At 41.2% G+C, this 27,743-nt stretch overlaps 1 protein-coding gene across 5 annotated transcripts in view; it reads right to left on the bottom strand.

Annotated features, from left to right (window-relative positions):
* Positions 1 to 594: 594 nt before the first annotated feature.
* LOC134927354 (cytosolic beta-glucosidase-like) overlaps positions 595 to 27,743 on the bottom strand; it is a 146,512-nt gene continuing 119,363 nt past the window's right edge. For all 5 annotated transcript variants that reach the window (XM_063921712.1, XM_063921729.1, XM_063921702.1 and 2 more), the window contains exons 5-6: positions 15,485 to 15,608; positions 595 to 1,038 (exon numbers count right to left, since the gene is read on the bottom strand). In XM_063921712.1, coding sequence (XP_063777782.1) covers positions 845 to 1,038; positions 15,485 to 15,608 — 318 coding nt within the window. In that variant the 3' untranslated portion in view covers positions 595 to 844. The remainder of the gene's footprint in view (positions 1,039 to 15,484; positions 15,609 to 27,743) is intronic.

Here is a 27,743-nt window from a genome sequence, read left to right as displayed (position 1 = left end):
TGATCTATACACAAGGGCTCTTGGCTTCCATCCCATATTAACTGCATTGTTTAACCCAGTGGTTCCCAAACTTTTCTGAATCACGGCACCCTAGAGTATCAGAATTTTTTTCACGGCACCCTAGAGTATCAGAATTTTTTTCACGGCACCCCTAAGCCAATAGTTTCTTATTGAAAACTTTAGAAAGAAATATTAAATTAAGTAAATTGTCTTTATATGTCATCCTTAGGGTAACTTATGTGGTGAGGGACAAGATTTGCTTCTGATTGTCAATATATTTTATGATTGGCAGCCATTAACACTGGTTTTGTTTTTACATTGACCATGCATAATTTGAATTGGTTCTGGACCACCAACCCGAGGCACCCCTGCAAGTGTCCCGAGGCACCCCAGGGTGCCACGGCACACAGTTTGGGAACCACTGGTTTAACCTCATAGTCGTTAGTATGACATCATGAACAACGAATGAAAATTGAATGGAACACAATGATAGGGAAAAGTCCTTTGAAAATACCGCAGGCATGAAGATCCTTAATCTTGCTCCAACTCGTATATCTGACTGCTGCTATTATGAATGGAAACAACACACAGGCATCAAGATCAGAGTGTTTTATTTTTCATGTCACATTCCATCCTGAACATAGTGGGAAAACATTCTATGAAAATATTTCTCTGAAAATAGAATCATTTCAAGTTTGCAAGAAGGAATAGAGTCTTCATTTTACAGTGCTGTACCATTTACAGTATTTCTTATTACAGATGTATTTTTACATCATCATCATCTGTGTTGAGCTGTGAATTAAAACAAATTAGCAGTTTGAGATAGTTGGCATGCTTGCTAATTCTAAATCAACTCATTTCCTTTTACCACTTTGGCAAACTCAGTAGCAGAATAGTACGGAGTTCTTGGAAGATTCGTCTGGTCATAATCCACATGGAACAATCCGAACCGGACACTGTAGCCATACATCCACTCAAAGTTGTCAAGCAGGGACCAAGCAAAGTAACCTTTGACATTCACCCCATCCAGTCTGATGGCTGCCAAAAGAGAGAAGCAGTGTGTTAGAGATAGTAAATGTGCTGTGATTTTCCATTGCATAATTCACATATATAATTCAGGAGCATAATAAGTAGAAAGAAGCTACAGATGTGTCTTCATACATCTTTGCTGCAGTCACGCCAAACAGCCCTTCTTGGCACACCAGGTCCCACGAGACTCTGCTAGCGCCAGGCGTCTTTTTTGCTGAAAATGCATCTTAGTTACAACATCATGTGATTAGGATGCATCAGGAGACTTTGCTGATTAATTTGATTTGTGACACTTGTATATTTGTGTGCAACTGAGTCTCAGAATCTACATATGAAGTGCTACAATGTAGTGGCGGAGGCTTTTTTCCACGACAAATTCTGTTGTGCTTCGTATACAGACTCAGTCGCACACAGTGTTGCAAATCAAATTAATCAGCAGAGTCTCCTGGTGCGTCATCGTTGCGACTAAGATGCATTTTCGTAAAGAAAAAGACGCCCAACACAAGAGGAGTTGCATGGGACCTGTCAGCTTATGCACTCCAGGTATCCCCCGCTGCGTGGCGTATTAAGGCTACATGTAGGAGGACACATCTGTATGCTTATACTAGAGCTAATACATGGAAACTATCATTTATTGTTAAAAATCGTGGTGATGAGAAATTATATGCAGTGCTATTTACCAATAAATGGCAGTGCCTGCGATAGCACCCTGTCCCACAGGTTATCAATAAAGTGACAGCTATTTGCTATATACTGCTGATTGTGACACTGTGCATAAGCAATATCACTTTGAGATAAATGGGATGGGAAAAGCATCGACCATGCCAGGGAGTGGTCAGAAAATCCCTCGCCAGTGAGGCTCTCCTCTGTCCCCTTCAGGAGGCTGCTTATGTTAGTATTAAATCTCAATTTGCAAATTCAAGCCCCCACCATGCCCTCACTGTAGATTTGTTGTGACTGCACGCCCAGTGAAGGCGCATTAACACTCCCCGCTGTTCTAAGCCCATTCTAGCCTTGGCATCAGCCCTCTAGTCGCAGAGAGTCTCAAGTCTGGTTTGAGTCAAAAAAATTGCTTATGTGCAGTGCGAACAAAAAAATCACTATTTGAGACTGAAAAACATCTCATACTGCATTTCACACTGACTGAATACGACCCAAAATTACTTTTTTTAGTTCTTCATATTTTACAGTTTAGATGGTGCAAGATATGCAAAACAGTCCAATCAGACAGAGAGAACGGATATAAAAGTCATTGTGGTGATTTCAAAAGAGGATGGCCAGTAAGTTTGTGATTTTACCCACCAACAGTCTATGATCTAGAAACCGTAATGTGAATCTGATGTATATGGTTTATGTACTTTAAGTTGTTAATATGTACATTACATTAATAACGTATTTTCTCTATAGTCATTAATGTAAAGTTTTAATTTCTTTGAGTCGATTACGTTTTATCTTTTGGAAACAATTTAAGAAAGCTTGATTGTAATTTTCTTTCAAGATCAAATCAATATTATTTTGGTTCATTGTCATCGGTGCTTACTCTGCCTATTTGTCAATCTGGCACTAAAGACGGCGTCTGCCACTATAGCTACAGATGTGTCCTCATACATCCAGCGTCAATACACCATGCAGCACGAGATGTGTCTAGCGTGAGTGAGCTGCCAGGTCCCTGGCAACTCTGCTAACGCCGGGCATAATTTTTTGCATCTTATTCGCAACACAGTGCGGCTAGGACACATGAGGAGACTGTGCAGATTAATTTGATATATGGGGGGTCATTCCGAGTTATTCGCTCGCTAGCTGTTTTTAGCAGCCGTGCAAACGCTATGCCGCCTCCCACTGGGAGTGTATTTTAGCTTAGCAGAAGTGCGGACGAAAAGGATCGCAGAGCGGCTACAAAATAATTTTGTGCAGTTTCAGACCTACTCCGCGCTTGTGATCACTTCAGACTGTTCAGTTCCTGTTTTGACATAACAAACACGCCCTGCGTTCGCCCAGCCACGCCTGCGTTTTTCCTGGCACGCCTGCATTTTTTCGAAAACTCCCTGAAAACGGTCAGTTGACACCCAGAAACGCCCACTTCATGTCAATCACTCTGCGGCCAGCAGTGCGACTGAAAATCGTCGCTAGACCTTGTCTCAAACTACATCGGCCGTTGTGAAAGCACGTCGCGCGTGCGCATTGCGCCGCATACGCAGAACTGCCGTTTTTTTGCATCATCGTTGCGCAGCGAACATTTTCATCTAGCGATCAACTCGGAATGACCCCCATGATACATTGTAGCACTTCTTATACAGATTCAGAGGGTATAGGTCATTAGGTGGACCACATTTAGGTCGACAGTCATTAGGTCAACCACTATTGGTCGACATGCATTAGGTGGACATGGTCACTAGGTCGACATGAACAAGGTTAACATGGGAAAAGGTCGACATGAGTTTTTTTACTTTTTTTGTGTTGTTTTCTTCGGAAAGTGACGGGGTACCCTAATTAGTGCACAGTGTTCCCTCGCATGGCTCACTTCGCTCGCCATGCTTCAGGCAAGGTGCTTCGCTCCACTACCGCTGCGCTCGGCACAGGTTACTATTCCCAATCGTAGTCCACGTGGATCGTAAAGTATGAAAAAGTTAAAAAAATAAAAACAAATGTGGAAAACGCATGTCGACCTTTTTCCATGTCGATCTAGCACATGTCAACCTAGTGACCTTGTCGACCAATAGTGGTCGACCTAATGACTGTCGACCCAAGTGTGGTCGACCTAATGACCATATCCCAATTCAGAGACTCAGTCACACACAATATACAAGTGTCATACACGTGTCCTCATACATCTTGCCTCAATACGCCATGCTGCGGGAGATGCCTGGCGTAAGTGAGCTAAAAGGTCCCGTACAACTCTGTTAGCGTCAGGCTTTTTTTTGCCAGAAGTGCGTCTTATTTGCATCTCTAGCAGCATCTGCTGATTAAAATGATATGTGGCATGACTATATTCTGTGTGCATCTTGTGACTGTATCTGCATATGAAATGCTACATTACAGTGTTTTCTAGTGAAACACTGTAAAGTAACACTTCATATGCAAATACAGCCACGATTGCACACAGAATATAGGCATGCCACATATCATTTTAATCAGAAAAAGCTGCTTGTGCGCCCTATTCTTATATGGAAAAAGTTGCGCAAAAGATGCTCGGCACTACCAAGTCATGCTCTGGCATAGTGTGACAAGAAGGGTTGTTTAACGTTCAGGGAGGCCAGATGTATGTGGACACATCAATATATATGATTAATCACCACAGTCTCCTCGTGCGTCCTGGTCACATTGTGCTGCAAATATGAAGCAGGTTCGGCAAAAAAAGACAACCAACGATAAAAGATTCTCATGCGGCCTGGAGTGATCAGCTATTTAGTGTGACTGCAGAAAAGCTGTATGAAGACTCATCTGTATAGGGAAATGAGCGGATAATACCAAAAATTCTAATGAAAGATAAATGCAATAAAAAATTTTGCTAAATTTGGACCTTAGGCTGAACGAATTATACTCCTTCTACACCAAGCTTTTAAACCAGGTTATTGCCGACTCAGTGTAAAAGGGTTACCACGTGTCCAGTGACCCGGGAATCCAACCTGGGTAGCTTGCAGGGTTGGTCCCATGCAGAACATGGGTTAGGTGGTGGTGTGAACGGGTCACACGTGCCATCTCTCCCGGGTCCTGTTTACAGCATCGGGAAAGCCTTATTCCTGTTGCAAGAGATGTCATCTTTATGTGCCGACACTGCACCTGTGTGCAGTGTGAATGGTGCTGACCCACGCATAACACAGGTCGGCGCGGCAGTGTGAAAGGGAGATAATATAATCATTTACAGAAGGGGGTGTGTTATTCTTTATAATAATGGAAAATGAAAGTGATGACATCAGAACTCACTGTTTACACAGATGGTGTATGCATAAATTTGTGTCACTTTTTCATTACAGAAAGTTCAGATGTAAATGGTACTAATTGCGCCCCAGCAATATAATAAGATTAAGTCACAAAGTTTCTTAACCACCAAATGCAGTTACGGTGTGCGAGTTATTCAAGTACAAAAGATTAACTCTTGAGCATAAATTGTATGTTTCTTGTTGTGGCTGCAAGTTTAGCGTGCATTATTTTGAAGTGAAAATGTTTATTCAAAAGACAAAATAAAAATACAAACACTATGCATTTTCAAGTACTGTAGAAAAAAAACACACCGAAGAAGAACTTTTATAATCCATCCAAAAGACCTGAAAATAAAAAATAAAAAAGGCAAAGAAATGTAATAGCGTGATATGCCAATATGATTTATGAAGCACTGAAGCAGGGAAAGTGAAGTAAAAAGCAACCTTTGTGTGTTCAACTTCTCCTTAAAACTGAGTGGAATTTTAAGATAACAGACAGAATGGAATGACTGTGGATCCAAGAAAACTGGAACAAATGTGATAAGCACTTCTCTTCTCAAGTTTCAAGAACATTCACTCTTACCTGAAGACTGTATTAAGAAGAAAGGAGCAGCACTGAACAGTCAAGACGTATCATACCGTTCTCAATGTGTCTCACTAGCGACACGTTCCTCAAAACATTTAATGTTACAAGACCCCAACTTAAAACAACGTACATTAAAACACAATAGGGCTCATGGATACTTAAAAATAGCGTATATATACCCATATTCTGTGTAGCAGTACCATATGCAGCAGGTCTGTGGCAGGCGTACAGCTGATAACTTGCACTCAACCAGGTACCAGGTAATAAGCACACGTTTTTTAATACTTGTTTGTATAGCAAAACTTTGCTATTAAGCTTGATTTAAATATAAAACTCTTATAATATAGCAGGTATATGTTTCCTTCTCTGTGCCAGAACCTTTGCTCTCTTGTGTGCATGTGTAATCTTCCCAAGGTACCATGCAATGCTGGAGGGGAAAGGAGGGGCGTAGCACACGGCACCTCTTGGGCATTACTACAAACATCAATCAGAATCAGCTAGACACCAGGGGGTAAATTTACTAAGGTGGGAGTTTTCTGTAGAACTGGGTATGTTGCCCATAGCAACCAGTCAGATGGTACTTAACATTTATCTAGATGCTTCTAAAAGATAATATATAAAATCTGATTGGTTGCTATGGGCAACATCACCAGTTCAACCACCTTAGTAAATTTACCCACATAAGTGGATATTTGCACCAGCTGTAAGGCACCAGCAAGTGATACATGTACTGAAATGTGTATCTGCATCTCTATGTAGGTCTGCTTCAGTCGCAATGACGCAAACATGCTTTTACTGTACCTGGTCGCATCTTACCACCACCACCACGTGCCACCTTTCCAAGCTCGAGCAGGTGCAGATGTGGCCAAGTCAAATCGGATGTGACCAAGTCAACTAAATGAGATAATTCTTAAAAATCTCAGGATGTGTTGTGAATATATGAATGAAAGAATCCTGCTAATATCCCCCTATCAGTAAGAGCCCCAGAGTAACCGACTCAGAATCAGTATACAGAATATAACTTGTTTTAACAAGAAATAGGGGTGTATTTGCTAAGCCTTGGATGGAGATGAAGAGGACGGAGATAAAGTACCAGCCAATCAGCGTCTTACTGACATGTCACAGGCTGTGTTTTAAAAAATGACAGTTAGGAGCTGGTTGGTTGGTACTTTGGGGTCTATTTACTAAGCCTTAGACGGAGATAAATTGGACGTAAATAAAGTACCAGCCAATCAGCTCCTAACTGTCATGTCATAGGCTGTGTTTGAAAAATGACAGTTAGGAGTTGATTGGCTGGTACTTTATCTCCATCCAGGGCTTATTAAGTAAGTAGACCCCACGATTAGTAAGATTCTCTCTCACATCAAAGTGCTGCCCACAAACTACTATTTTAAAGTATTTAAGAGCAGACTCCAGGAGGCTATGCAGTGTGAAGTGGCCAATAAACAGGCCAACATCTGCCATCTGGTAGCAAGTCCCAATACATCAGAAGAAGAGAAAGGGGTCCAGAAGAGACCAATGGAATACAGAGAAAGAGCTTTAGATAACAGATGATGTTATAAGAATATCACTACCTGCAGTGGATGTCTTCACCAAACTCTTTAATGAAATCCTTGATCAAGACCTCATTGATAAATTTTTCTATTTTCTATGTATGTATGTATGTATGTATGTATGTATGTATGCATGCACAGTGTGTATATACTGTATGTATGTATGTATGTATGTATGTATGCACAGTATATGTGTGTGTATGCATGTATGCACAATATATATGTGTGTATGTATGTGCAGTTTATATGTGTGTATGTACAGTATATGTGTATCTGTATGTGTAGTGTATATATGTATCTGTATGTGCAGTGTATGTGTGTGTATATTCAGTATGTAAGCACAGTGCATGTGTGTGTGTGTGTGTGTGTGTGTGTGTGTGTGTGTGTGTGTGTGTGTGTGTGTGTGTGTAAGCACAGTGCATGTGTGTGTATGTAGGTACATACAGTATGTATGTATGTATGTATGTATGTATTTATTTATTTATTTACAGCTGGGCCATGATGATGGGGCCTGCAGCCTGCACCTGCTGATTTCTGGGAATGGTAAATTCATGAATCCTCCTTTTATTTCCATTTCTGTCTAGCTTTACTCCATTTCCCATCCATTTTTCTGAGAGTTTTTTATTGCATTTATGAAGAATTCTCCGCTAGCTCAGCATTTTATTATATACAGCAGTAACATACAGGTTCTGGTCCTGTAGGTGGCGAATCATTTTTGTGGAATTTCCCATTTGTCCTCATTAGGGTATTTTATTGTAATAGGTGTTTTGAAACACTGCTAATTATGAAGTTAGACCTGTACTATTCCAACAGCATGGGAAATGAAGATAAAATCATTCTTCTGTGGGCAGTGATGGAGTAATGGAGGATTTTACATGTAATGATTACCTAAACGTATAATTTACACATGATAATACTGCTGCAAAGATTTTGCATGTTAACAGCAAAAAAATATGCAGTGTGTGTTAATTTAATCTTGGCTACAAAACAGCAGCTCAGTGGCACAGTAGTTAGCTTTAATGCCTTACAGCACTGGTATTATGGGTTTAATTCCAATCAGGGTTCTATTTGTGGGGCGCTTGTATGTTCTGCATGTGTTTACATGGATTTACCCCAGGCACTCCAAGTTATGTTTTGCCATTACAATCTAAGCCATCAGTTATTAATGTAGTTTCCAGCTGTTAGTAACATTTTACCTATGTGGGAAATGAGGATAAATCAAGGAGGAGAGGCTTTACTGTGGCGTAATGTTTACAAGGGGCTCTACAGTAGCACCATGTGTATAAGGGACTCTGCTGTCTGGCGTAATGTGTATAAGGGGACTACTATGTTGTGTAATGTGAACAGCGGACACAACTGTGTGGTCAGGTGTAATGTTTATAAGGGGACTACTGTGTGGTGTAATGTGAATAGCGGACACAACTGTGTGGTCAGGTGTAATGTGTATAAGGGGTACTAATGTGCGGTGTAATGTGAATTGGTACTATTTTGTGGCAATGCCCCTTTATTTGCTTGCATGCTATCCCTGTTTGAATATGTGGGGGCATCAATACTTTTTTCTGGCACAGGGCACCAAAATGTCTAGTTTACGACACTGAAGGAGGAGATACTTAAAAGAATGTGTCAACTGTATAAAACTGACTTTGACCTAAACAAAATACAGATATTCCAAGACCTGTCTTGGCACAGATCATGGCACATATTATGGCATACATTATTGATCTTACCAAAATGTTCACATAGGATTCTAGTCATTTGCCAAAGAAACTTTAGCAGTATGGATGGTGTAATGGTTAGCTAGCGTGAATGTGTTGGTGTGTACATGTGATAGGGAATATAGATTGTAAGCTCCACTGGGGCAGGGACTGGTGTGAATGGGCAAATATTCTCTGTAAAGCGATGCGGAATATGTGTGCGCTATATACAGTAAATAATTGGTAATAATAAGAATAAGAAGAATCAAGTTTAACCAGAGCCAACGCAGATATCTATGGTATATAGTTGAAAGGCAAGGAACACAAATTGGGACTATATGCCGATGGTTTATTAGTGTTTATTACATATCTGGAAATTTTTAGTCCCTAATATGGTAGCAGAGTTTCATGAATTTGGGAAACTGTGAAACTATAAAATATACTATTTAAAATAAATATCCATTAATCTTTCCACATCTCTAGATGACCGGCGCACCATAGAAGAACACACAAATTTAGCGCTGATTGTCTACCATAATATACGGTGAATTGGTGGTTGCATATCACTGAGGTCTGAAGTCATCTGTGCCTGAGTAACCATTTGGCTGATTAGGCTGCAGCCTGCGGTGCCAATACCTGGAGGGGGTGCCATGCAGTTGGCAGCCAGGGAATAGGAATAACCAAATTAAAAAAAATGGCCACATAGATTAATAAAAAAAAGCTTGTTATCCAGCTGTCTTAAGGCATTGTTAAGGGGGGAGTTCTTAAAGCGACTACCAGATGGCTGTGTTAATAAACCCATGTAACTTACTGCTAAACATTTACTTTTTGTACACTGTGCTACAGTGCCATCTGGGCAGCCTAAAGAACTGCATGAGATTATCTTTACACTCTCCCCTGCATTCTCCAGAAGCCAAACACTACAGTTCATAAACATCATTAGATTAGTAGATACTGGGGGGTCTATTTACTAAGCCTTGGATGGAGATAAAGTGGATGGAGATAAAGTACTAGCCAATCAGCTTCTAAATGCCATGTCACAGTCTGTGTTTGAAAAATGACAGTCGTGAGCTGATTGGTTGGGATTTTAACTCTGGCCACTTTATCTCCATCCCCTGCTTAGTACATAGACCCCTAAAGGATCAAACATGTCAGTTGTGCATAACTGTAGATGTATGCTGCATCATTGCCATCCACTTTGTTATACAGGTAGTTTTTGCTATACAGGAAGTGCCGATGCAGCCACTGTTCAGCATGACTGCAGTGTGCAGAGACACACTTCTGCTGCTCTTCAGAGTCCTGTGGTGATTTGCACACACACCACTTTATGAACTGAGCATTATTACACACCATGGGGCTGATGTATCATACAGTAAAGAGTTAATTATATTAGACCTATCATTTTATATAATGTACTTGATAAATACTACCTGATTGGTTGGTATGGGCAACTTGGCCACTGGTCCACGTCTCCACCCTTTTTACTGCTTCATACTTCAACCCCCATATTCCGTGTTTATCAGCATTACAGGGGGTGCTATGAGTGTATTAGCCTAGGGTGTCATGAATCCACACTCAAGCACTGGACATCATTATTTTCGGGTATGGGCCTTTAGGTCAACAAGACTTCGGTCGACCACTATTGATCGACATGCATTAGGTCGACATGGTCACTAGGTCAGCATGATCATTATGTCGGCATGTACTAGGTCGACATGGAAAAAGGTCGACATTAGTTTTTTTACTTTTTTGGTGTAGTTTTCTTCGTAAAGTGACGGGGAACCCCAATTGGTGCACCGTGTCCCATCGCATGGCTCGCTTCACTCGCCATGGTTCGGGCAAGGTGCATCGCTGCACTTGGCACAGGTTACTATTCCAAATTGTAGTCCACGTGGATCGTAAAGTATGAAAAAGTTACAAATTTTTGTAAAACTCATGTCGACCTTTTTCCATGTCGACCTATTACATGTCAACCTAATGTCCACGTCGACCTAGTGCATGTCGAACAATAGTGGTCGCCCTAATGACTGTCGACCTAAGTCTTGTCACCCTAATGACCACGTCGACCTAGTGACCATGTCGATCTAATGCATGTCGTCCAATAGTGGTCGACCTAATGACTGTTGACATAAATCTTGTCGACCTAATGACCGTATCCCTTATTTTCTATGCTGTACTTCAGTGATAAGCAAATTCAGTTTACACCAAGACATTTTAAGATTTATTATAGCATACTTACTAAGGTCCAGTAGGTAGCTGAGAATAAATACAAAAACCTTTGAAGTAAAGTACAGTAGCTCTGCCTGCCCCTCCGCTGCACGAGCTAAATCATCCCCTGACAGCAATTCCTATTCCCCAAATTTTGACGTTATTACATTGTAACTCAGCAGCGAGCAGCAATGCTTCTTGTGACTCAGCACATTCATACAGCGAGATGGTCTTGTCCCCTCCACAGACAGAAGGAACGTGTGTTTGTGTAAGATTGCAGCCGCAGCTCGTGCCGCGGATTCCATGCATCTCGCAGCTTTAAAAGGATTCTATGAGAGATGGGCTTTAGGTTAGAACAAAGATGGCTTTGTTGCATGAAGAAGAGCTTTTATCCCTGCATTTATTACAGTCATTTATATACATTGGATATGTTAATGAGCGTAAAGTTCTGGAAAAGCTTTTTGTTTAAGTGAAGACATTTTTCATATCAACTTAATCTCTGTTTCCTATAACAACTTTTGAACAGGTGTACATGCTTAGCATCTCGAAGTTAGGAGAATTTTGCCGGAATCTCAAAAACATTTAATTTAGCAATTTAAATAGAGTGAGAGAGACACGGCAGAACACTGCCCCCTGCAGGCCATAAGTACACAACGCTACAGAAACACTGGAAGATAATTATATTACTATTTATATACAATCATTAAATTGACTGTTCAGATCACAGTGCAATTAAAAGGTAATGATAATAATAATGATGTGTAAATGTATAAAACAGGAGATAATCTTGGCTCAAGATAAAAGCAACCTATGGTACTGGAGGATGGTGAAGCATGCTAGGATTTGTAGTTCCACAACAATGACTTCTACAGCTCACCATGTCATAAATATTATAGAGAATTATTTATTTTTAAACTAAAAATCTCCCCATTGTATAATTTACCACTGTTAAATTGATATTAAATGTAGGAGTCCCTCAGGGTTGGGTCTTAAGTCCTATTTTATATACAGTGTATACTTTTCATTGTACGTCTCATTACGATTTAAATTTTATGGTAAAATTTGCGGATGACACTACACTTGTGGGGTTGATTACTAAAGGAGAGGACAGTTATAGGGAGGAAGTAAAGCAACTAGTTGAATGGGGAGAGCATAAAAACCTGCTGTTAAACAATAAGAAAACAAAGGAAGTTGTGATTGACTTTAGATAGTCTAGAAAAACCCCTGTACATCTGCTTTTCATCAATGGTGAGGAAGTTGAAAGGGATTCAGGAATAAAGATTTTAGGAATTAATTTCTCTGAAGATCTGTCCTGGTCTTCACATATTACTGCTGTAGCGGGAAAGGCTAAATAATGCCTTTTCTTTTTACGTAGACTTCGGGCAGCGGGTTTCCAAAAAACGATTCTAGTTAACTTCTACTGCTGCGTGGTTGAGAGTCTGTTGACATATGCAATCACGGTGTGGTATGGCAATACTAAATGTGCTGATCGTAGTACACGGTGTAGGGTATTTAAATCTGCTGAGAGGATTATTGGTCAATTCCTGCCTCAATTTGGAAGAGATAGTTAATAAAAGGAGTGTGGCTAAGGCTAATAAGATAATTACGGATTGTAGCCATCCTTATCATTCAATCCTGGAGTAACTTTCTATTCTGTTCATTTTTTCTTGTTAGAAAGGTATACAGGTTGAGTATCCCATATCCAAATATTCCGTAATACGGAATATTCCGAAATACGGAATTTTCTGAGTGAGAGTGATATAGCGAAACCTTTGTTTTCTGATGGCACAATGTAAACAAACTTTGTTTAATACACAAAGTTATTAAATATATTGTATTAAATGACCTTCAGGCTGTGTGTATAAGGTGTATATGTAACATAAATGCATTCTGTGCTTAGACTTGGGTCCTATCACCATGATATCTCATTATGGTATGCAATTATTCCAAAATACGGAAAAATCCGATATCCAAAATACCTCTGGTCCCAAGCATTTTGGATAAGGGATACTCAACCTGTATTAGTGAGTGTCCACAAACATATTACCAGGTTGTTGCAGCTGGTTTCATTATATGATGCATATCACATTTTATTATTTATTCATAAATATCTCTGACCGTATATGGTCATTAATTAGTGCCTGGACCTATAGATTTTTGGCTTACATATAAACCCCTTTAGCATCAACTGTTATACCTGGAGGAGGAAGCGTGCTGTTCTGGGTCTCTTTTGCTGAATTCTGACCAGCAACTTGCTCAGTGACTGGTACCCTGAACCAAAAGGGCTACAATTAGATGGTCAACGGTTCATCTTACACAGCAATATAATGTCCCAAAACAGCTCCAGAATATGTTAGAAGTACCTTAACAGAAAAGAACTTGACAGTAGGTCAGTGGTTCTCAAACTGTGTGCCGTGGCACCCTGGGGTGCCGCGGGACACTTGCAGGGGTGCCTCAGGTTGGTGGTCCAGGACCAATTCAAACTATTTATTGTCAATGTAATAGGCAAAACTAGTGTTTGTGCTGCCAATTATAAAATATGTGGATCAACAGAAGCAAATCTTGTACCTCACCACACAATTGAGCCTAAGGATGACAAATAAATATAATTTTATATTTTTTTAAAAAAAATTCTCAATAAGAAACTTCTGGCCTACGGGTGCCATGACAAAAATTCTGATACTCTAGGGTGCCGTGATTCAAAAAAGTTTGAGAACCACTGCAGTAGGCTTCAAATCATAGAATGGCCAGCACAGTCTCCAGACTTAAACCCCATTGAGCTGGTTTGGGATAAACTGAACAGAAGGTTGAAAGGTAGAGCAACTTACAAGTGGCACATATTTGTGGGAACTTCTGTGACGGTGTTGGTAAGAACTTCCCGAACAATATTTGATCTTCATTGTAGAAAGAATACAAGTGTGTTTGGTGGTTATAGCTGCAGTACAACAGGTAGCTACTTTGAGGAGTCATAAATGTAAATAAAATTTTGTCAAACAAAATGATTCTATGATATATTTCTTATCTCCAGTTGTTCACTATATGCTTTAGCAGAGTACATTAAAAACTTAACCGGCATACATTTCAATATAAACTGCTAACTTACCTGCTGCTAATGTCTAAAGTTTCTCTCTGGTTTCTTTTGGGGTTTTTTATGTTAAATTATAAAATGATTATATTATACTTATATAGTCCTTATACAGTCCATACTAAATTATTACAAGTTGGTTATGGGAATAGCCTTGTGTAGGAATAAAACTAATATCATGTTTAATTATTTAATTAAAACTAAAAAGTAATTATACCCAAATGACATTGTTGTCTTTTTCTTTATTTGGCTGATCATTGAGAGGCTTTTGTAGAGTTGAATGTAAATTCAATTTGAGGTTTGTTTTTTTTCCTGCAAATTGACTTTGATTTCTTCTGTGTACATCACTGGTCAAAAGTTTTAGAACAAACCCATTTTTCAATAGCTCTTTATATTTTCAGCACCGAAAACCTACTGCCTTATAATAAGCACATCCCAAGCATCATTGCCAAAAATGCTGTAACATTATCACTTAATACAGTCAAAGTTGTTTGGGAGGTCAAGGACCAAGTGATTGAAAACAGCAGTGCACCAAGCATTATTTGTCTCCATATAATCTGAGAGATGTTTCACTAAATATAGTGATGCTCACCCAATGTTATTCACACAACAAAGGAGGTGCTCATTAACCCATATTAATCCTAGAGGTGAGGTGAATCACTGTAATACATCACACTCTTCAGTCTAACCACTTAAGGAGAGATCTTTCAAGGACATTTCCTTTGTGCTTAGAGTATAGCACAACAAGTACAATTAACATGTAGATCCATTGATGTTTAAGGTTGTTTTTGAATTTGGACCTGTGTTTACCCAAAGGTCCTCAATTCCAGAAGCATGATTATTTAAATGCACTAAATGACATCAATTTTGCACAGGCTCAGTGCTGGTGGTCTTAATGATATGTGCTAAACTTTTACTTGGATGCATAATCCAGGTTGTAGTTCTGCAGAGAATCACAGTTTGAGGCGCTCTTCGAGAAATGCAATATAGTGTTTCACAAACAAAAGTATAACATGTAGTAAAACAGTCCAAATGTCCACTCACTCTCATGATTCATGTACTGTAGGTCTTATAAGAAGCCAAATCAAGCATTATTTAGGGAGAACTATAAGAAAGTTGTACGTAAAGACAGGGTTGGTGCTAAAGTGGTAATAGGTTGGACTTTGAGGTCATGTTCACACTTCAGTGCAGAGCACTTATTCTGACTTCCACCAGTAAGATGCACACCTAGGAGTACTTCTGTTCTGCAGAGGAATCTCTCAACTGCAGAGAGAAAGAGTTTACCTTAAAGTGTTCTGGGTGGACGTTCTGTGGTGCTCATCAACTCAGCTTCATAAATGAGGTCTATTATGTTGAACTATGGTAACAACAGAAATGTATTGCAAAATGACACGTAAATCTAATCTTACCCTTCAAAACTTCAGTTAGTGTTTCTTTAAAATATCCCCAGCGGTGTATGTCCTTCAGTATTGGAGGATCACTCTGCGCAAATCCATTTTCAGTGATGTAAATATCAGGGGTACCAAACGTGTGCTAGGGAAAGAAATATATAATCATGAACACTCACTTATAATTGTCAATACTTTGCGTCACTTCAGTAATCATAACTTCAAACCAAGTGCATTAACATTGTCAAAGTTAAAACTACACAGTACGATATATTAAGAATTTTTGATTTGTATCCAGGTGGTAAGTGGTTATGTTTTGTTTGTGTTCTTTAGTGTGCCCAGTGCAATGCATTAGTGATTTTGTGTGACAAGTTGCATGTCTTCATGTTTGTATGTGTCTTTGTGGCTTTCTAAACGCTCAAGGTACTGTATCTATTATATCATTGTAAATGGATTGTGCATAGGTGGAGATGGGAGAAATAATAGGATTTTAATTACCTACCGATAAATCCTTTTCTCGTAGTCCGTCGAGGATACTGGTAAGAAATTGGTAGTGTGCGCTGGCTCCTTCCTCTATGCCCCTCCTACCAGACTCAGTCGTGGAAACTGTGTCCGAGGAGACGGACATACTTTGAGGGAAGGATAGATAAGGAAAGTGGTGAGATTACGAACCAGCACACACAAAACAAGAGGAAAGCCATGCTAACCAAACTTGAAACAGGAACAGCAACAGCTGAACAAACCAGAATACTTAACCAAGTAACAGTGCAGAAAGAACGAAGCACCGGGCGGGCGCCCAGTATCCCCTACGGACTACGAGAAAAGGATTTACCAGTAGGTAATTAAAATCCTATTTTCTCTTACATCCTAGGGGAAACTGGGAATCCATTTAATACCATGGGGAAGTAGCAAAGCTCCCAAACCGAGTGGGAGAGTGCTGAGGTTCCTGCAGAACTGATTGACCAAACTGAAGGTCCTCAGAGGCCAAAGTATTGAACTTGTAAAACTTAGCTGCCCAAGAAGAACCCACCGACCTAGTAGAGTGGGCCTGAATGGATTTTGGAACCGGCAAGCCTGCCGTGGAATAAGCATGCTGGATAGTGAGCCTGATCCAGAGTACAATTGACTGCTTTGAAGCAGGACACCCAATTTTATTGGGATCATAGATAACGAACAGCAAGTCCAATTTCCTGTGACGAGCTGTTCTCTTGACATACACCTTTAAAGCCCTCACAACATCCAAAGACTTTGAAGTAGCAGAGGTGTCCGTAACAACCGGAACCACAATAGGTTGGTTGATGTGAAACGCAGACACCACCTTAGGAAGAAATTGCTGACGAGTTCTGAGTTCAGCTCTGTCCTCGTGGAAAATTAGGTAGGGGCTCTTGTGAGACGCCCCTAGCTCCGACACACGTCTTGCTGAAGCCAACCTCAATCTCCTGTAACGGTTCAAACCAGTCCAATTGGAGGAACTGCAGCACCAAATTGAGATCCCAAGGTGCCATGGGAGGCACAAAGGGAGGTTGGATGTGCAGAACACCTTTCAAGAACGTCTGGATCCAGGGAGAGTAGCCAATTGTTTCTGAAAGAAAATAGATAAGGCCGAAATCTGGACTTTTATGAAACCTAGACATAGGCCCACATCCACTCCCGACTGCAGAAAAAGCCGGAAACGTACCACGTGAAATTCCAAAGCAGAATATTGTCTGGTGTCACACCAAGAGACATATTTCTTCCAAATACGTGGTAATGTTTAGACGTTACCCCCTTCCTGGCTTAGATCATAGCCGGGATGACCTTGTCAGGAATCCCTCTCTTGGCTAGAATCAGCCGTTCAACTTCCATGCCGTTAAACGTAGCCGTGGTAAGTCTTGATAGACGAATGGGCCCTGCTGCAGACGATCCTCACGAAGAGGTAGAGGCCATGGATCTTCGAGCAGCATCTCGAGAAGATCCGCATACCAGGCCCTTTGTGGCCAGTCCGGGACAATGAGGATTGCTTGAACCTTTTTCGATTTTATTCTTTTTAGAATTCTTGGGATCAGCGGAAGTGGAGGAAAACACGTACACCAGCTGGTAGACCCACGGAGTTGTCAGAGCATCTACCGCCACTGCTTGTGGGTCTCTCGACCTGGAACAATACCGCTTGAGTTTCTTGTTGAGTCGAGAGGCCATCATGTTGAATTGTGGATATCCCCACCGATGTGTCAACCACCAGAACACGTCCAGGTGAAGGCACCACTCCCCCGGGTGCAGGTCGTGTCTGCTGAAGAAGTCTGCTTGTCTACTCCCGGAATGAAGACCGCTGACAACGCCACAGCATTTCTCTCTGTCCAGAGGAGCATTCTTGACACCTCTGACATTGCTGCTCTGCTTTTCGTTCCGCCCTGTCGGTTTATGTACGTTACCGCCGTCACATTGACCGACTGGACCTGAATGGCCTTATTCTGAAGAAGAGATGAGGCCTGCAGAAGGGCGTTGGATATAGCCCTGAGTTCCAGGATGTTTATTGGAAGGACGACTTCCTGATTTGACCATCTTCCTTGAAAATGCACCCCCTGGGTGACCGAGTCCCAACCTCTGAGGCTTGCATCTGTGGTTAGCAGAATCCAATTCTGAATCCCGAACCTCCGACTCTCGACTAGGTGAGAAGTCTGTAGCCACCATAGAAGGGAGATCCTGGCTTTTGGCGACAGACGGATCCTCTGGTGCATGTGAAGATGCAATGCCGACCATTTGTCCAACAGATCCAGCTGGAAGGGCCTCGCATGAAACCTTCCGTACTGAATTGCCTCGTAATAGGCCACCATTTTCTCCAGAAGGCGAATGCACAGATGCACCGAGATCCGGGTTGGCTTCAGGACAGCTCGAACCATCGACTAGATTACCATTGCCTTTTCCAAGGGAAGGAACACTTTCTGAGACTCTGTGTCCAGTATCATTCTCAGGAAAGGAAGCCTCTGTGTTGGTTCTAGGTGAGATTTTGGTAGGTTCAGAATCAACCCATGATCCAGGAGTAGTCTGGTTGAGAGGCCAATGCTGTCCAACAACCGCTCCCTGGAAGGTGCCTTTATCAGAAGATCGTCCAGGTACGGAATTAAGTTCACTCCCTGTTTGCGGAGTAGAAACATCATCTCTGCCATCACCTTGGTGAACACCTTTGGTGCCGTGGAGACACCAAATAGCAAGGCCTGGAACTGGTATAGACAGTCCTGCAGCGCAAACCGTAGATAAGCTTGATGAGGTGACCAGATCGGAATGTGCAGCTACGCATCCTTGATACCCAGAGACACTAGGAAGCCCCCCTCCTCCAGACCTGAGATCACCGCTCTCAGAGACTCCATCTTGAACTTGAACACTCGTAAGTACGGGTTCAACGACTTGAGGTTCAGAATCGGTCTTACCGAACCGTCCGGTTTCGGTACTACAAACAAGTTGGTATAGTACCCCTTGTTTTGCAGATGAGGTGGAACTGGAACAATGACCTGAGTCTGTATCAGTTTTTGAATGGCACCCTGTAAAGTTATACTTGCCTCTTGTGAAACTGGTAAGCCTGATTTGAAAAATCTGTAAGGTGGGAGCTCCTGGAACTCCAGTCTGTAGCCCTGGGAAATAAGATCTATGACCCAGGGATCCTGGTATGAACTTGTCCAGGTGTGACTGAAGAATTTTAGCCGGGCTCCCACCTGCCAGTCTTCCATGCATCGCGGTCCACCATCATGCTGAAGGTTTTGAGGAAGCAGAGATTGAGCCCTGCTCCTGTGAACCAGCAGTTGCTGGTTTGTGTGGTTTACCTCTAGCACCTCTGGTGGCTGTAGAAGAACATCTGGGTTTGCACCTAAACTTGGCAGTCCGAAAGGACTGTAAATTGGGACCTGAATAGACCTTCCTAGCTGGGGGGAGCTGCAGAAGGAAGGTATGTGGACTTACCCGCAGTAGTTTTGAAGATCCATTTGTCAAGTTCATCTCCAAATAAGGCCTAGTCTGTGAAAGGTAGGCCTTCCACGCCTTTCCTGGAGTCAGCATCTGCAGTCCACTGGTGTAGTCATAGACACCTGCATGCAGACACTGCCATAGCCGTAGTGCGTGCATTAAGCAAGCCTATTTCTTTTATGGCTTCCACCATAAAATTCGCTGTAGGAACAAGATAACCTATATGCTGTAGGAACAAGATAATCTCCTCCTGAGGCAAGGTGTCTAACCCTTCAATCAGGTTACCCGACCATTTTGCAATGGCTCCGGTAATCCACTCATATGCTATAGTGGGTCTCTGGGCCACCCCAGCATCTGTATACAAGGATTTGAGCGTAGTCTCAATTTTACGATCAGCCGCGTCTTTTAGGGAGCCTGCACCCGGGACAGGCAAAACAATTTTTCTTGAAAGCCTGGATACTGATGTATCCACTATTGGTGGATTTTAACATTTTTTCGTATCCTCAGGAGGAAAGGAAAGGATGATAACAACCGTTTAGGGATTTGAAATTTCCTATCAGGACTAACCCACGGTTCTTCAAACAGGGTATTAAGTTCCTTTGACACAGGAAAAGTGGCTGAGGATTTCTTTTTTATATTAAAATAAGATTTCGCACTCTCCTCTGCCACCTTTTCAGGGATATTTAGAACTTCTCTGATAGCTTCTAAGAGAGCCTCTATTCCCTGCGAAAGAGTACTCTCCCCCACCTCTGAGTCCACCTCACCCTCCTCCATTTCTGACCCCTCATAATCCGAGTCAGACTGCATGATATGGGCCAAAGTACGTTTTTGTGGACAAATGGCAGGGGACTGAGACGCTGGTTTGGGTACTGAGTCTCTTTTCATAAACTCAGTCATAGATTGTCTTAAGTATTGCGTCTCTTTCTCGATCAGAGATAACTTAGTAGAGATTGTGGAAATCATTCCCCTAATGGAGTCCAGCCATGCTGGTTCTGCCCCACTAGCCTGGGAAGGGACACTGCATTGAGTATACACTAGTGAACCCCCTGGGGAAGAGGAACACTGTGCCCTACATGAAACACACTCTTTGCCTGACATACTGTATAGTGACAGCACACACACACACACACAGGAAAAGGTTAAATGCACAATTAACCTACAAAGAGCCCTTCCAGGGAGACACAAAGGGAGTATGGAACCAGCACACGGTGCCCTTAACGCTAATGCCAAGCTTAGCCGGGTCGTAGACTAAGTACCTAGATTAGGGACTTAGTACACTAATAATCGCTCCCTCCCTTCTATGACCTCCTGGTACCACTGAGGTAATCCGGAGTCTATCCTGAAGAGCTGCGCGTCCCTGTCAGTCAGCGTCTGTGTCAGCTGCAGAGGGAAAATGGTGCTGGTGAGCTGCTGGATCCGCTCATAGTGAAGCCCTGCCCCTTCAAAGGCACGCAGTCTTCCCGCTCTTTTTTATACTGGCTGTATGTGTCTAAGTGCATAAAATGGAGACAGACTCCTTTTATGGCTTTGTTGCTCGTCTGGGTACTGGGTCCGCTGTTCAGCATCTGCGTCCTTACACAGCGGGAGACGCAGTCCGCCCCGTGTAGAAGCCGTGCGTCTCCATACCCTCATGCCACCATAATGGCCGGCAAATCGCTAACTGGGATGCCGGCTTGGTACTCGCCACTCTTCTTTTTTCTGGCTCTGTTAGGGGTGGCGGCGTGCTGCGGGAATGTACGCTCGCCATGGTGGGGCTTGCAAAGAGTTCCCTCAGGAGCTAGTGTCCTGTCAGCGGGGAACGGGACCATTAACCCTTTAAGAAGTTGGGCCGTGTTTCCCCCTAAGTCCTACAAAGCAGGCAGGCTGGTGCCATCCAGTCCTGCCTGAAAACAACAAACACAGAAAATAAATACAGAAAACTCTTCAGGAGCTTCCAGAGATGTGACCGGCTCCTCCGGGCATATTTTCTAAACTTAGTACTGGTAGGAGGGGCATAGAGGGAGGTGCCAGTGCACACTATCAATTTCTTAAAGTGCCCATGGCTACTAGTGGACCCGTCTATACCCCATTGTACTAAATGGATTCTCAGTATCCCCTAGGACATAAGAGAAAAAGAGAAGAATACGGGCAGCTGGGAGAATAAAGTGAAGAATAGGGGTATAAGGGAGGAACGGGGGAATCACAAGGGGCAGGTGGGGGAATAGGGAGAGAATGGAGGAATAGGGGGAAGCATTGAGGGAGACAGGAAGAATAGGGGGAGGTGGGAGAGGATAGGATAAAAATAAGGAGAGATGGAAGATTTAGGGAGAGATGGGAATATGAAGGAAGTCCACTCAAACTGTTTCTGATTGGCATGTGCAAATTAGGAAAAGAAGCGGAGTAAATAGTCTCTCTGTATGTGCATTAAGTGATCCAGCTGATTACAGGGTGAAACGCGTGTAATCACATAACTGTTCATGTCTGTGCACAGTTCGGACCACCGGAACAAGACCTGGGTTATCTGGATAACGGTACTCATGCATTTCCACACTACATTCTCTAATCTTTTACTTTTTTTAACAGTGGACTCTCATTGAGACTCTGGGTAGTGCAAAACGTGCGCTAGTTAATACTAAAAGGACACTTACCCCAGATTCCTCCTGACAACAGATCAATTGTACTACCTATATTCAGATCAAGGGCAGAATACTTTATGCTCTCACCAGCCTGTCCACTGCCTGGTGACTGTGTGCCAACTAATTTGCGGTGGGGATTGTCAGTGTTTAAATAACATGTGGTGGCCGGGCTAGGTGTGAAAACCAGGTAATGTGTTTGTCTGGTGATATACTGTATAGTGGTGTTTGTGTGTGCCTAGCGGATGGATGATGTGTGCTAGTACAGCTTTACATAATTATGCATCTGCCAGCTATGCATGCAAAACCCAAATGGTGGTCGGTACATTGGAGAAACCACATAGTAGACTTGTCACTTAACAACCCTTTGTCTAATCTTTGTTTCATTTGTAATGTGTCAAAAAAAGGGACCTTAGCACCCTGACAGTGTTTAATGGTTGCCACTGTAGTCAGCCATAACAAATTATAACATTTAAATTACTTTTGTTGCTTTTATTAAGTGACACTAGCAACATTCTTCAAAATATCAAACACACACTGTTTGAACAATGTCATATAGTGGAAAATAATGTTACATATTGAAATATATCATGATCAGATAATAAAGATGACTTTATATATACTGTATCACCACTTCAAGAACAAAAAGATTAATAAATTAGCCCAGTACCAAAATAACTTAAATAAAATTGCTTATCTGAACCAACAAAGAACACTGCCGCCAGGGGCTGTAACTCAGTAACATCCATTCAAGGAAGACAATCATTTCCTCAAACAACAGGGAAGAGAAAGCATAATGCAATCATAGTGTAGTGTAGTCAAACACTTAAAATACATTTAATAGGTGGTTAAAAATGCACGTATATCAAACATAAACATGAGCTTATCTGTAGAGTAACACAAGAGAATTCTGCTGGCTCTAACATCCAATAGAAATCCGATAATACTACCAACAGCGCCAACGCATTTCGCCATAACATGCTAGTGACGTCAGAATGAAATTATCAAAGGCATAAGCATATAGTACGCATATGTGGATATATATAAAATTCATAATTGGACGAAATCAAACATTTACATGCCTCTTTGTCAAGGTCCAGATCTGGCACAAGATGGCCACTACCTAACGTCATTATATATACACATATACACACAACATAAGACACTCTTGCTGGTGCTACAGTAGAGTGAGAAAGTTCATTTTAAAGATGGCTCTCTTGGTACTGTACCAGCCTGGTTACTTTCTCACGCTTGGGATTCAGAAAGGGTCAGGTTGCCCTCCTCAAGATGTTGCCATTGACCAGAATACACACAAAAAAAAATCACAAGGAAGCATTTGGTCATCGTTTCAAATCAACTTTACAAAACAACTTGTGTATGAAGTTTTATTTAGTTGCAGACTTATTAAAGAAATATTACTTCTATGGCTTTATTAATCTTCCACGCAGGCTATGAGTAAGGTCAATGGACTGAGTTTACTACCTATAGACCTGCTCTCTTTTTTTTTTTAATTCCAGACCTCAATAACATCCTCAGTTAGGTCAACCACATTGATAGTGCACATATTTCATGCAAGAGCTAAATGTACTGTATTGCAGAATACTGAAGATTAAGGTTTTAATAAGATTGACATGATAGCTCTAGGATAAGTTAAAAGAAAAAAAGAAAACAAAAATGGTGTAGCTCCATATAAATTAGGCAATGTCCGTTCAACCTCAATATATAAACAAACAAAAATGGAAAATAAATGACTGATTTGTACTACTGTACTAGTCCTTTTTTTACTGCATGAACCTGTTTCTACAACTTCCTGTATAAGATACATATCCAGAAACATAATAGTGTATATAATGTTAGTGCATCAAACTAGATCAATAGAAGCCTCTTAGCTGCAATGCTTGCAGATGAGAACTGTACATTTTTAGATACTGTATGACTCATAAAACCATGATTATTATTGGCGATACGTTATTTATAAGAGGGATTGCTGAATATTATTACTTAATAGAGCTTCAAATAGCATGCGTTATTTATATGCATCTTATAAACCAGCGACTTTCTGGTTACTCTTAGATCTGCTCATTAAATTGTGCTCTGCTTTTTGGCACTCTCCTACTAATAATCTGTAGACATTATGTATAATGATCTTACTATGTTCTAGTCTATATCATTAATGTCGAATAATACAACAGCAGTAACAATTCTGAAGTACATCCTTATCTGTTCTTACTATACTGCTATATAGGGATTTAAAGGGACATTGCATACTGAAGTTCCATAACTATTCAGCTATTAAGTGAACTGCCTCCCCTATGGGGGCTATTGATTATCCCTTCATTTTTATACAAATATAGGTGACAATTAACATTCTTACCTACTTTTGTAGAATTAAATATTGAGGCCATTTATTATAAAGGTAATAAATGAGATATCACTGATGTCTCCTGCTTACCTTTCACTCCCGATCTGGCCTGTTGTCTAATATTGTATGGCGGGCAAAATTCATCAAGGGACAAAAATTCTACATTTTTGGAGCTCGACAGCGGGAACCTTTGTCATCTTCAGATGGCGTTGGTTCTTAGACTCTTGTTTCTTCCTATAGGAAGGAGGAGATCATTTTGGACACCTCTACAATCTCTCTGCTGGATGCTGGCTTCTCCCTTCGCATGCATGAACCTGAGTTCACATATTTGCACTATGCACTACCAAGTCAGATTTGCCAGTGCTAAGTTTCCCTGCTACCAAAGAAGCGGTGATAAGGAATGCAGGGAAAGCGGATCTTTGGATCAGCTATCTCCACACTGAAGCAATGTTGAAAAGCTCTGTTGTTATAGTATCCACTGCTGCTACGCGCAGCAAGTTGGATGTGAAAGCAGCACTGCCGGAATAAATGAATAGACCACTTTATCACTTCTCTTTGTTGATGACATTGCAAATGGTATTGAAGGCATGAAGTATGTCTTTTTACAGATGACACAAAGATATGCAACAGGGTAGACACACCAGGAGGGGTAAAACAAATGATTGATGATGTAGGTAGACTTGAGGAATGGTCAAGAACGTGGCAACTACAGTTTAATGCTAAAAAATGTAAAATCATGCACTTGGGTCTCAAAAACCCAAAGGCTAAATATAGCATAAATGGCAATATAATGGAAATTACTTAGGAAGAAAGGGATCTAGGAGTCACTATTTCAGATGACTTAAAGGCAGGGATGCAATGTAACAAAGGACGGCTAGTCAGATGCTTAGTTGCATAAGCAGAGGAATCAGCAGTAGAAAGATAGAAGTAATAATGTCACTATAAGTCATTGGTACGGTCTCATCAAGAATACTGTGTTCAGTTCTGGAGGCCACAGCTCCAGATGGATATAAATACATTACAAAGCGTACAAAGAAGGGCAACTAAAATGGTACATGGCCTACATCACAAAACTTACCCAGAAAGACTTAAAGATCTTAACATGTATAGTTTGGAGCAGAGAAGGGAAAGGGGGGACATGATAGAAACTTTCAAATATATCAAGGGTTTTAACAAGGTACAGGAGTGAGATATTCTTCAAAGGAAGAGAATTATTAGAATACAAGGACATGCACTGAAACTGGAGGGAGGTAGGTTCAGGGTAAAAATGACTTCACAGAAAGAGTAGTGGATAAGTGGAATAGCCCCCGGTAGAGGTGGTAGAGATTAAGATATTAGAGAAATTTAAACATGCTTGGGATAGGCATAGGGATATCCTTACAAAGAACTAAGATCAAATAGGGTTGAGGTTAACAAAAGGTTAAAAAAAGACAGACTAGATTGGCCAAGAGGTTCTTACCTGCAGTCAAATTCTATGTAACTAAAGAAATTACAGTGTACCAGTATACTAACAACTGGAGATGTGTGAAACTGGTTTGTTTCAGGGATCATTCCAGCATTCTCTTCTTGGAGCCCTATGTCTAAAAATAGTGATAAATGCCGTTTTCGGCACCAGGTTCCATACTGGAAGTGTTACTGCGCATTCAAAATCTTAGGTCGATGCATCTACACACTCTGGACCTTCTTCCAATTGGTAGGAGCATGGTGTTAAGCTCATGCAGTCAAGCTTTGAAAACTTTTTGTTTTTTTGAGCTCAATAAATAGCATAACCATTACAGAAGCTATTTACTTGTAGTTTTTCCAACACTCAAGTGATGCATTGTGCTTCTAATACACGCTAAAATTTAGATGCTCTGCAGTGTAATAACAGTTTACAAGCAGCAGATGGCGTGTTCCTGTGTTCAAAGACGCAACGGCTGTGCTATAGCATCCACCTCTGAATCAGCCCCTTAGTCGCAAAATCTATGTCTTACAGTAAGCCGTTGGAAAGGATATGCTGCTATATACAGTAAGTCAAATGAGGTGCCCTTTTATACTACCATACTGCACTACTGTAATATTGTACAAATTGTGTTCCCGGCACGGTTTAATCTACTGTGGATGTTTTAAATCCATTTAATCTTTCAACGTCAATGTTGTGTTTCAGCGTTTAAATCACACATTTACTAACAGATGATCAAATCAATGTAATTTTGTTTTTTAAATTGTCTGTTAGTAAATATGAGATTTAAACCCTGAAACACAACATCGACGTTGATCCTAACATGTCTTCAAGCCTTATGTCTTCCAGATAGTCTCATTTGATGAAGAGAATTCTCGTACAGTCAAACAAGGTCCAAGAAGAATATAGTGCTGTGTTCCGGTTGGAATGATCTGCCCATTTGGAGCTGGTAAGCAGTCAATCCTTTTGAGGGCAAGGCCAATTGTAATTGGTACTTAACTTGGCTATTAATGGATGCTCTCTATTTTTTATATTCTGCCTGAACATTTTAGATTTACTGAACATTGCCGGCCTTGGCCTGAGCATGGATAATTTGACTTTATGGTATTCTTCTCTTCTACTTTTCTGATCTTATTATACCTCAATAAGTAGCACCAGAACTCTGTGCAGAAGGCACCGGGGTAGCAGAGGTAAACACATCTATCTCTAAGGGAAAATGGGATGTATAGATCAGTCTTCTTGTCAGTGCATGTACTGCTATTGGAGCTTTTACACAGAAGGTATGTAATTATGGGTGTGGCACAAAGCTGATGGGGGCCCATGACACACTGCCTGCTCACACTCCATACACTTCAGCAATGGGGTCTTCCATCCTAGTCTCAAAAATGACACCCAGGGGAACAATATACAATACATCTCAAAATGTGATGAAGGAACGGGGAAGAGTTGCATTATCTTTCAAGCAGGCAATTTATTTTAGAAGGACTAGAAAAGACAAACGTCCCTTTCACAATACCAGGGTTGGCAGTCATAATGTTCAACTGCACTATCTACATGGATAAGCTTCATATTCATAGCCACCTGCATCATCTATACTCCCAGTGGCAGCACGGTTGGTGTAATGGTTAGCATTACTGCCTCACAGCACTGAGGTCATGGGTTCCATTCCCACCATGGCACTATCTGTTTGGAGTTTGTATATTCTCCCCGTGCTTGTGTGGGTTTCCTCTGGGTACTCCGGTTTCCTCCCACAATCCAAAAATATACTGGTAGATTAATTGGCTCCTAACAAAAATGAACCCTAATGTGAATTTGTGCGTGTGTACATGTGGTAGGGAATATAGATTGTAAGCTCCACTGGGGCAGGGACTGATGTGAATCGCCAAAAATTCTCTGTAAAGTGTACCGGAAAATGTGTGCGCTATATAAATA

The sequence above is a fragment of the Pseudophryne corroboree genome, chromosome 1, assembly GCF_028390025.1.
Source record: "Pseudophryne corroboree isolate aPseCor3 chromosome 1, aPseCor3.hap2, whole genome shotgun sequence".
Taxonomy (NCBI): Eukaryota; Metazoa; Chordata; class Amphibia; order Anura; family Myobatrachidae; genus Pseudophryne; species Pseudophryne corroboree.
Note: the sequence above shows the minus strand (reverse complement) of the source record. Positions and strands in the feature narration are given on the sequence as shown.